Genomic DNA, 13532 nt, shown 5'->3' on the forward strand with positions numbered 1-13532 from the left:
TTTTTTTTTTTTTTTTTTTTTTTTTTAAGGGGTGGGCATATATAAAACGTGTATATTATAATACATACATAATATATATACATATATATATATATATATATATTTATATGTATTATATTTATGTACATATTGTTGTGTATATCTTTTTCAAAATGTACATGTAAAAATATATGAGCCCCCCCTTGGAATAAAAATTTTGTTATATATTCATTTATTTTATAAACTTTAAGATATATACCTATATATTTATTTATATGTATATTTATTAATATCCCTCCCTTTTTGTTTTGTTAAAAATACATAATGAAGATATTTTATAAACTTTAAGATATATACCTATATATTTATTTATATGTATATTTATTAATATCCCTCCCTTTTTGTTTTGTTAAAAATACATAATGAAGATATGGATGGTGATATATCAAGGAAGAGTTATGTAGAAATATTAAAATATTATAGTAAAGATGAGAATAAATTAGGAGGATATAATTTTGGGAAGAATAAAAAAAAGGATTTAAATAAATATGATTTATATTATAAAGATTATTTATATGACTACTATAAAGAATGTTGTAATAATAATAATAATAATAGTAGTAGTTATTATAATAAATTCAATACAGAATATACAGATTGTTTAAAAACAGATAATTCATTTTTCATGACAACTTTAAGTAATTTAAAAAAAGATAATGATGATAATGATGTAGATTGTAATAACAAAGGTGGTAGTTATAATAATAATAATAATAATAATTTTTGCTTAAATGTTGAAATGTTGTTTTCTTTTTTATTTTGTAAAAAGAAGAACTATTTTTATAATATAAAAAATAAATATTTCAATGAAAAATTTTATCAAAGTAATAATAATATTAAGAAGAAAAGAAAGAAAAAAAAAAAAAAGGAAAAAAAAAATGTACATGAAGATAAACAAATATATGATGAATATGATGATGAAGAAGAAAATAAAAATAAATTTTTATATAATATAAAAAAATATCAAAAAAAAAAAATATATTATATAAATAGAGAATATTATTATGTTAAAAATTATTATCATGATATAAAGAAAAATATTAAATTAGATAAACAAAAAAATAATAATACTTGTACTATATGCTTTATTAATAATAATAATAAATATATAGAAAGATGTACATTATGCTTTATACATTTTCATGTATATTGTTATAAAACATATTGTGATGATTTTAATTTAAATAATTTTATTTGTGATTTTTGTAAATATAATATAATAAAACATAATCATATATATAATCAACCAATTAATAAAACAAATAATAATTATTATAGAAATAATTGTTTTATACAAAAAAAAAAAAATTCTTATATGAATGAAGATCTCCTTTTTTCAAATTATCTAGACAACTCACATGAAAACGATTATAAAAAGTATTCTTTTGCTTATCCTTATAATTATAATATGAATAAAGAAAATGATGATGAAAATTTTAAACCCACTCAAAATATGAATTACTTTGATGATGACCCTCATGTGTATCATTTAAAAAGAAGAATAAAAAATAAACATAAATGGTTTTGTAAAAAAAAAAAGGTGTTTGAATATTTCACGGATCATGATGTTATTAGCACAAGTGGATATCTTAATAAAGAACACGCTGATGAGAAAAAAATTAAAAGAAAAAGAAAATATATAAAATATAACACACAAGAGAACACAAAAGAGAACACAAAAGAGAACACAAAAGAGAACACAAAAGAGAACACAAAAGAGAACACACAAGGAAACATCAAGGATAACATTATATATCACATGAATGATCTTATTAATAACCACATTAACGATAATACACCCAATCACATATATAATGTACAGAATAAAGAACATCCTCTTTGTAGTGAGTACATTCCCATGTATGATAATGAGTACTTTTCTGAAACAATTTATAATAGTAATAACACACATTCAAACAAATGTTGTAATATGTACCAAGAGGAAGAAAATATGATTAATAGTTTTCTTTTAAAAAAATATAGTTTTAATAAATATTGTGATAAATCAAATCATTCACTGAAAAGAAAGTTTATAGATTTATCGAAATATAAAGAGAAAAAAATATTTTGTATGATATGTAAAAATATGAATACAAATGTTCTTATGAAAAAAAAAGGAAAGGATGAGTGGTACCATGTGTGTTGTTTATATTATAATAATATTACAAGAAATAATTGTATATATCATATATATGTAGAGCATTTCTTTTTTAATCATTATAATGAGGATTATTTTGTAAATATGTTTGGAAGTTTAAAATATATTAATGAAATTATTATAAAAAAAATAAAAGATGAATTATTAAAAAATTATAATATTCTCACACATAGTCATTTCTTTAATTTTCTTATGAATCCTTATTATTATAATTTAACATTTAAACAAATCAAAAATTTAATTTTTTCAAATTTTATTTTAAATAATAATACATTGTATTCGAATTATCAGTCTATATCTTACCACTCCCTGAATCATACACGTGCAAACAGAATACAGGAAAGTAGAAGCGTCTCCCAAGGGAATCATAATGAAATATATGGAGCAAGCATAAATTGTGCGCGAAACGGTGTACGTGATGATAAAAAGGGTGATGATAAAAAGGGTGATGATAAAAAGGATGGTGATAAATATGACGATGATAAGTATGATGATGACAAATATGATGATGACAAATATGATGATGACAAATATGATGATGATTATGATGATGATTATGATGATGATGATGATTATGATGATGATGATTATGATGATGAGAGCGAAACGTCGAAAAAATTCTCAAGTTACGATTCCTTTTTAAAAGATAAGAAAAAAGGATCCATATTAAAAAAAGAAGATACATTGAATTGTCCTAAAACTATAAATGTACAAGAAAAAGAGAAATCATCAAAAATGTACTGCATGAATACTAATAATTGTAGTGTAGTTAAAGAAAAGAATTATTTTGTAAATGATTATATGCATATCATAAACAATCTTAGTGATAATGAAATGAATATAAATATGATGAAATCACCAGGATATAATAACTTATTTAAAGATGTCGAACATTTTATACATAAAAGAGATTTTATTAATTTAAATATATTAAAACTTATTAAAGAAAAAATAATACAAGTGTTACAAAATAACTATAAACAAGTGTGTGTTTTTTGTAAAAAGACGACAGGAATAAAAACCAAATGTATGTTCCCATCGTGCTCGACATATTTTCATATATATTGTTATTATAATAAATATATGCAGCATGTTAGGAAAAAAAAAAACGACCTTCAGTGTGCTATCCAAAAAAAAAGTAGAAAAAATCAGCGCGCAGCATGTGTGAAAAGAAGAGGAGCGGAAGGAAAGGATAAGAAAGATGGTTCAAGATCGTTGGATAGAAAGAAAGACAAGGTTACTAGGAGGAGTAACAAATATGAAGAGAGTGCTAATGATAGTGATGGAAAAAAAAATAATGGGGACGACAAAAAAAAAGGTGATCACATGGGAAAGAATAATAATAATGATGATGATGATAGTAATATTAATGGTGATAGTAATAATAATAATAATAATAATAATAATAATAATAATAATAATAATAATAATAATAATAATAATAGTAATAATAATAATAGTAATAATAATGATTGTTTAGAGGAGAAAAATCAAGGAGATAACCTAAAAAAAAGAAAAAGAAACAAACGAGGACATAATAATAATGATGATACATCTTCTTTAGTCTTGTTAAATAAAGATGATTCCAGACAAAAAAAAAAAAACAAATATGGAAAAGACCATAGTGATCAAGAAAAGGATAGCCCTAGTAAGATTAATAATAGATCCAAGAGAAATAAAGTAAAAAAAGATAAAGAAGTAGGTAACATAAATGAAGATAATAAAAATAATAACACAAATGATGATAAAATAAATAATAGCATAAATGGTGATAAAATAAATAATAACACAAATGATGATAAAATAAATAATAACATAAATGGTGATAATAAAAATAATAACATAAATGGTGATAAAATAAATAAGAATTATCATAGTCATAATTATGACAATGAAGAAATTCCACACGAACAAAAAAATAATTTTAACAAAAATAGAAATACTAAAAGATACAGAAAAAGTATTAATGATAAAGAAATGAATGACATATTAAATAATAAAAATAATGATACGGATAAAAAATTAAATAAATATAATTTTTTAATGGAGTATCAAAAAATTATTTCTTCTGATAAAATAACAAGTGGCATAAGTAATAATATGAAAGATATTAAAAATATTAAAGATATAAAAGATATGAAAGATATGAAAGATATGAAAGATATGAAAGATATAAAAGATATTAAAGATATAAAAGATATAAAAGATATGAAAGATATAAAAGATATTAAAAATATTAAAAATATTAAAGATATTAAAAATATTAAAGATAATGAAGACATCAAAGATATTAAAGATGTGAACCATGTGAACGATGTGTCATCCATCCAATTAAACAAATGTGTTAATAACCAAAGCGACACACAAGATATTTGCCCAAGTGATGATAAAAATATAAATAATAATATAAAAAAAAATAAAATAAATATAAAAACGGATCAGGTATATAATCCTCTAGTTGATTCGTCTTCTTCGTCTACAGATTGTAACAAAAATTATAATAAGAAAGAAAAGGCGGTGAAAAAAATTGGATGGAACATAAAAAATATAAAGCTCCACAACAACAACAATAATAACAATAATAATAACAATAATAATAACAATAATAATAATAATAATAATAATATGAGCAGTAATAATATTGTGCAGGAAGATTACAAAATGAAAGGCAAAGGTAGTCATAAAAAAAATGAAAAACATACTATTAATAATAATGACGATGATATTTATTATGATAACGATTTTTCTTCTATTTGTTCTTTATTATCTTCATCCATGTCGACAAATAACGATGTAGATTCATCGTATGTATCTAATAATTCTTTATATAATTCATCATCCATGTTTTCTAATGACGATTGTTTTTCACTATGTTATTCATCAGTATCTTCTTCTTATGAATATGATGACATAAATAATGTAAATTTAAAAAATAAAAATAAATTACATAATTTCCCATCGTTTTATAAAAACGAATTAAATAATAATAATATTAATAAATGTCATAATTATAATCGTAAACACCACTGCACTCATAGTGGTGATCTTAGTTGTAGTAGTAGAAGCTTCTGGGGTTCATTATGTAATACTTCTGATAACATAAGTGAATCGGAGATATCGAATAATTTGAGCTTTTCATCTGACAAGTCAGAAAATTACTGCTCTTCAATATCAGATCATGAAATAGAAAAGGATGTAACTATATATCGAAATACGTATCACAGAATAATTAATAGATGGAAAGATGGAAAGAAAAATACAGGAAGTAAAAAAAAAGATATGACTAATAAGAAAGGTGACAAAAGTTATAATAAAAGAAATATATGTGATAATAAAAAAAATATTTGTGATAATAAAAAAAATATATGTGATAATAAAAAAAATATATGTGATAATAAAAAAAATATTTGTGATAATAAAAAAAATATATGTGACAATAAAAAAAATATATGTGATAATAAAAAAAATATATGTGATAATAAGGACTCATCTACAGATGTACCTGTTGAAAATATTGACCATCTAATAGAGAAAGAAGAAATAGATAATATTTTAAAGAACTTGGGTTTATATACTTATAATTTAAAAAATAATAATAATAATAACGTATATATGAAGACAATAAAATTAACCTTATGTTGTACACATAGTAATGAGCATGATACGAAAGCTGTTATGAATATTAAATTAAATACTTTGAACAATAAAAAATATAATAATATAAATTGTATTTTTTATCATTATTATAACTCCTTTTTACATTCCTTATTTTATTCAGATGAATATATTGAGCTTATAAGAAAGGAGGAACGTAAAGAGGATATTGAAAAAGAAAAAATAAAAAGAGGCAAATATTGTCATCAAGAAGATAAGGATGATAACATGAAAAATATTATGAAAGACACCATGGACAACAACAACAACAACAACAACAATAATAATAATAATAATAATAACCATTCGGGTGAAGACCAATTAATAAATGAGGATAACAAAAAAAGAAAAATTAATAATTTATCGACCCATGAACATACACACAATATGAGTGATCATAATAATGAACCCAAGAAAAAAAAAAACAAATCAAATGAGACACAAATAAATGATGATACTAATAAAAAGGAAACTCATAAAAATGAAATAGATAATAAAGAACAAAAAGATACAAATTGCCATAATGTTATAGAAGAAAAAAAAGACCAAGTATCTAAAAGTAATAATATTATAAGTAAGGTGTTTCATTTTTTTGAAAGGAAAAATAATAATATAAAAAAAGATGAGCATAAAAAGCAATACAATGAAAGAAATGATAAGATGAGTGAATGTGATATGTTATTAGAAAATAAAAGAGATAATAATGACAATAAAAATAGCAATAATGATGATAATAAAAATAGCTATAATGATGATAATAAAAATAGCAATAATGATGATAATAAAAATAGCTATAATGATGATAATAAAAATAGCAATCATGTTGATAATAAAAATAGCAATAATGATGATAATAAAAACAACAATAATGTTGATAATAAAAATAGCAATAATGTTGATAATAAAAACAACAATAATGATGATAATAAAAACAACAATAATGATGATAATAAAAACAACAATAATGATGATAATAAAAACAACAATAATGATGATAATAATAATAATTTTGACAAAACGAATGAGAAAAATAAAGATCCCACATTAGATGGAGAAAATAGTTCTTATAATGATGAAATAAATCAAAAAGAAATAAATATATTTTCTAAATATATAGATAAAATAATTGAAAATGTTGAAACGAAATGTATTATGAAAAATAACGTTTGTGATGGTATTTATTATTTAATTAGACAAGAAAATGGTTTGAATATTTGTCAGAAGGTTAACAACAATATAATAAAAAACAAAATGAAGCAAGAAAAGTTTCATAAAAAAAAAAAAAAGAATAAAAATAATCACAATAACAATAACAATAACAACATCAATAACAACAATAACAACAACAACAATTATGATATAAATATTTTTAATAATGTTCCTATGGATATACAAAAAAGAAATTATATAAATACTAATATCATAAACAGTAATATTATAAATATTAATAATAATAATAATAATAATAGTAGTAATCATAATAATAATAGTAATCATATAAACCTAAGTGATTTAAAGAAAAAAATTAATATTAATAAATATACATACCTATTCTATCGTCTTCCCTTATTCTTATTTGGAGATAAATATATTAACGATATAGATGATGTCAAAAGCATTTATACCATTAAAAATTTTTTTAATCAATATAATGATGTTACAAATACATCCAATAATATTTTGTATGTTATAGATTTATTAAAAAAATATAATATCAACCATAATATTTTAAAAAAAAATAATATGATCGAGTCATCAAAGAATTATATTTGTGAAAAAGAAGAACAATCTGCCGATCTTTCAAAAAATACCCATGTACCTTTTAACCATAATGCACTTGACACATCACCCCCGCCAGTGCATACAACAAATACAAATTTGTTGAGTGATATTAATATAGAAACTAATGAAATACATGAGCACATAAATAATAACATCCGTAATGATCATAATAATGTAATAAACAACCAACAAATGGAACCTAAAAATAATAATACTCCTAATGAGGAAAAAATTATTTTAGAATCGACAACTCAAAGGACTGAACAAAGAATGGAAGACCGTGATGATGAAGATGGTAAAAGTGGAGAAGATACTCGTTTGGTAGATGTAGAAACGAAAGTGGTAGATGTAGAAACGAAAGTGGTAGATGCAGAAACGAAAGTGGTAGATGCAGAAACGAAAGTGACAGATGCAGAAACGAAAGTGGTAGATGCAGAAACGAAAGTGACAGATGTAGAAACGAAAGTGGTAGATGTAGAAACGAAAGTGGTAGATGTAGAAACGAAAGTGACAGATGTAGAAACGAAAGTGACAGATGTAGACCACAACGTGGTGGGTGTAGACCACAAAATGGTAGATGTAGACCACAACGTGGTAGGTGTAGACCACAAAATGGTAGATGTCCAAACTATGGGTGCATCAAATAGGAAGCCTATAATTGACGATTGCATGAAAATAAAAAAAATGAAAAAGAAGAAAAAAAGCGAAACGCTTGTTGAAGAGAACGGGTTGTCTTGTTACCCTAATAAGAATGTAAATGTAATATTTTCTTTATTTGACAACGGTAACAATTGTTATTTGTTAATATATGAATCCGAAAAAGATAATAAGAAGAAGAGTGGTAAAAATAAAGCACTAAAAACAAAGAAGGATTATAATAATATAGATTATTTTTTTAAGGATTTATATCACAAAATACATGAGATTAATTTAAATGAGGGTTCCTATAAAATATTAAAGGATATATTTTTTAGTATGTTGTATAATATGAATAATATGAAAAATTGTGGTATTCAGTACTTAAACAAGATGAATAGACATAGTTATAATAAGAAGTTGAGTAAAGGAAGTATTAATTCGAATATAAATAATAATATAAATAATATAAATAATAATAATATGAATAATAATAATATTAATAATAATAATATGAATAATAATATGAACAATAATTATAATAGTAATAATTTCCAGTATAACGAAGAAATAAATTATATAAAATTTAATGAAACTATATTAAATAAAAATACTTTAAATAATTTATTAAAAAATTTTGGTTCTTTAAATATTTCAAAGAGTGCTCATATAAAGTTGGTAAATATATTAGAATTAAGTTATTATGATTATATATTTTTGAAAACCCATAAAATATTTTTTTCAAAAAAAGGAGTTAAAATATATGATCATAGTAATAACTTATATAACTTTCAAGAGAATATGAATGACTCTGTTGAAAAAAACACGAAAGAAACAAACAAATTATTTAAGAAAAAATTTCGATATTTATCATTAAAATTAAAAAATATATTAATGTCTCATTGTGCTGGAGGCCTAAATACTAACCATAACAAGAAAATTGGAAAGCTGAAGGGTAATAGTACCACCTATAATAATAATAATAATAATAATAGGAATAATTATTATTATAATAATACGTTGAATATAAGAGGACTAGCTTCAAATAATAAAAATAATGACATGGAAAATATTATAATGACATATAAAAAGAATAATATAATAAAAAATGAAACATTAAATATTGTAACAAATAAAGGATTGTTATGTTTAAATAAGGAAGGTGATTATCAAGTACGTTTTGAGACTCCCCTAGATATTAATATAAATAGAAAATATGTAGAGAAAAATAATAACACATCACATGGTATATTAAATATGTATAATATGTATAATGTGAATAATACATATAGTGTACATGGTATTCGTGATAAAAATTGTAATGCCCTATTATATAATGATACAAACCTTTTTAATAACATGAAAAAATTTCCCAAGGGTGGAGAAGAAAATTGTGTAGAAGATATAAAACAATTTGAAAATAAAATTGTAACAAGTGAACAAAGAGAAAATAACTTGAACATGAACAAAAATATGAAATCTAAAAATACATTATGCAAAAGTTTAAAAAAAACATTATATTCTAAAAAGAAAGGAAAAAATAAAAAAGGTAATACGAATAAATATAATGTCCTTATTAAAACAGCATCTTTGTCATCTCCATTACCATCATATATGAATACAATAAATTTATTACATAATAATAATAATAATAATAATATATCACATAATAATAATAATAATATTTTAATATTACTTATGAATGAATATTTATTAAATAAAGATAACGATATTAATGATTATAATATAAAAGAATATTTAAATGAAATATTAAACAAATATAATAAATTTAATTTTTATGAAAATAATTATGATATAATTAAATATAGTACTTTTGTTGATCAAAAAATTGTACCATCAGTTTCTTCTTTCAGTGTATTTGATCTTTATAAATTATTTTTTTTTGATCATAAAGAACTTGATAAAATAAATAATGAACAAGACAAAATGAAATATATAAATGATGTTCTATTTAATAAAAATGCTTTATTGAATTTTAGAAACTTTATAATGAAAAAAAAACATATTGATTATGTAAAAAAAAGTTTTCATTATAAAAATATTACAGATATAGCGAACTCATATCTTACAGATATACATCATATTTTATCCTTTGAAAAAAATCAAAAATTATTTTTTAATAAAATTAATAACAACAGGCCTACCCAGGAAATACAAACTATAATACATACAAATAAAAATAGCACCCTATTATATGATACAAACAAAACAGATCAAGACGTTTGTAAAAATGTAACAAAAAGTCAGGACCACAATATTATAAATCATACTAATGATGTACACACTAATGTTTTGAAGGATATAGATAAGAAAAAGAAGAAAAAGAAGTCTATTAAAAATCTACATATGGCTATGGACGATGTTGATGATAATAAGAATAGGAGTGACGATATAAAAGGTAGCCACGTGAATAAGACAAACAAAATAAATAATGTAAAAATTAATAGTCGCAATCATGCTGCTCCTTATATACATACTACTACTGAACCTTATCAAACCATAAATTGTTATACTGGCGTCGTTCGTAATACATGTAGTACGGATAAAATTAACACGAATGATGTGAATGTTAAAAAAGAAAATGTAAGTAAAAATGATCTGCAAGATGTGAAAAACGATAATGATAAAACAGGCAATGATGACATAAGAAGAAATGATGACATAAGAAAAAATGATGACATAAGAAGAAATGATGACATAAGAAGAAATGATGACATAAGAAGAAACGATGACATAAGAAGAAATGATGACATAAGAAGAAATGATGACATGAGAAGAAATGATGACTTAAGAAGAAATGATGACATAAGAAGAAATATTCCTTTTTATATTAATAGTAATAATAATAATAATTATTATTATTATAATAATTATGCTTATTTTAATATCGTAAACCAGAATGTACACAACCCTTATGGTAATTTGTTTGATAATCAATATAAATATGAAGATGAAAACTTTGAACTTTTAATTAATAAGAATTATACGAACCTAAAAAATTTATATGACTATATAAGCGATGAAATTGTTAAAAATAAAATTTATTTAATAAGCAATATTATAGAAGAAAATCATACATACAATATTTCGGATATGCCTGTGTATGTTAATTTTGTATACTATAAATATTCATGTGTTACGAATTGGGTTAATCTAGTTAATAATTTAAAAGATAGTTTTGAGAAAGAAGAAACCTTCTTTCGAAAATATAACATTGTAAGTAAGGGAAACATGAAGGATAAGGAGGATACCAAGCATCAAACTATTAAAGATAAAGGAGGTGAAGTTAAAGAAAAGGAAGACACTATAAATAAGCAACAGCATGTGGATGATAAAGGAGATGATATAAAGAAGGATGATATAAAGAAGGATGATATAAAGAAGGACGATATAAAGAAGGATGGTATAAAGAAGGATGATATAAAGAAGGATGATATAAAGAAGGATGATATAAAGAAGGATGATATAAAGAAGGATGATACAAAGAAGGATGATACAAAGAAGGATGATATAAAGAAGAAAGATGATATAGACCAAAGTACATATCAAGTTAAGGAACAAAACGAAGAAGTGAAAAATGTAATAAAAACACCATGTCCTGATATATGTATAAATAATGATAATAAATCATTAGATATTTTAGAACTATCTAAAGATAAGGAAATCAAATTGAATTCGACATCAGTTCATGTTGTAGATAAATCAAATGATATAAATAAGAATAATAATATTATAAAAACACAAGAAAAAATTGATGAAAAAAAAAAAAAGGATGATGATAATGATAATAATAATAATAATAATAATAAAGATAAAAATAAAAAGATAGAATCCGAGAGTGTCGAAAAAACAAGCAACAATATGTGCAGTGTATGCTTTAATATACAAGATGGAAATATTAACATTTTATATAAGTGTACAAAATGTAATATATATGTTCATAAGTATTGTTATGGTATATATCCCAAAAACAAAAGTGAAGATTTTTTATGTGATAAATGTATGTTTAATAAATATGTAAGGAAATTATTTTCAAATGATGATATTAATAATAATAAGAGTTCTACAACAAATATAAAAAAAAAAAAAAAAAGTAGTAAGGCAAATAATACTTTGAGTAATGCAACCTCCTTGAAGAAACAAGAACATCTTTTATTAGCATCCGAAAATAATATTATAATAAAAAATGAGAACATTAATGAAGAAAATAATAACATCAATAATAATAATGATAATATTTTGAGTGCTTGTGGTGATAATTCAAATATTGTAACATCACTTCAAAATAATCATATGAATACCGATATAATAACATCTCTTAACAATAACTCCTTGCATGCTAATATAAATAATTTATTTTATAATTATTGTTGTATATGTAAAAAATCAGGAGGGGCCTTAAAGAAAACAACATCAAAAGCGTTTGTACATCTTTTCTGTGTTATCTTTTTTATTTCAAACGTTTTCTGTTATAATATATATAATATGAATTATTGGAACGTTAATCAACTTAAAGATTATGAACATGTCTGTGATATATGTAACAAGACAGGTGCCGTCATACAATGTTCGTATGACCACGAGAAATCAAAATGTGGAGATGATAAATGTGGAGATAATAAATGTGGAGATGATAAATGTGGAGATGACAAATGTGGAGATAATAAATGTGGAGATGATAAATGTGGAGATGATAAATGTGGAGATAATAAATGTAGAGATGATAAATGTGGAGATGATAAATGTGGAGATAATAAATGTAGAGATGATAAATGTAGAGATAATAAATGTAGAGATGATAAATGTAGAGATGATAAATGTAGAGATGACATATATAGAGATAACCATTGTGGTAATCTAATAAATATTAGAAAAAATAATAAGTGTAAAAAATACTATCATCCACTATGTGCTTATTTAGAAGGGTACTATATGGATGTTGAGGTACATGACGATCAATATATTACAACCTTTTTTTATGATAATTGTTTTTCACATATTGATATAAAAACATATTGTAATGATCATACTCCAATGAATTCTTATCAAGATAGAAACATTATAAAGGAAACAAGAAACAAGTGTTATGAAAGTAATAATATATCGTATATGTTTCAAATATATAATGATATGATGATGATGAACAAAAAATAAATAAAATATAAACATATATATATATATGTGGCATAATTATTGTGCGGATATTTTTTTTTTTTTTTTTTTTTTTTTTTTTTTAAAATAC

The 13532-nt window shown here is 22.3% G+C and overlaps 1 protein-coding gene across 1 annotated transcript; it reads left to right on the top strand.

Annotated features, from left to right (window-relative positions):
• Positions 1–385: 385 nt before the first annotated feature.
• On the top strand, positions 386–13444 carry PRSY57_0309500 (phd finger protein, putative; the record flags this gene model as incomplete). The annotated part of the gene is made up of 1 exon (XM_012905721.2): positions 386–13444. One exon carries the CDS (start codon positions 386–388, stop codon positions 13442–13444), a length of 13059 nt encoding a protein of 4352 aa, XP_012761175.2.
• Positions 13445–13532: the final 88 nt, after the last annotated feature.

This window comes from Plasmodium reichenowi, chromosome 3 (genome assembly GCF_001601855.1).
Source record: "Plasmodium reichenowi strain SY57 chromosome 3, whole genome shotgun sequence".
NCBI classification, from domain to species: Eukaryota; Apicomplexa; class Aconoidasida; order Haemosporida; family Plasmodiidae; genus Plasmodium; species Plasmodium reichenowi.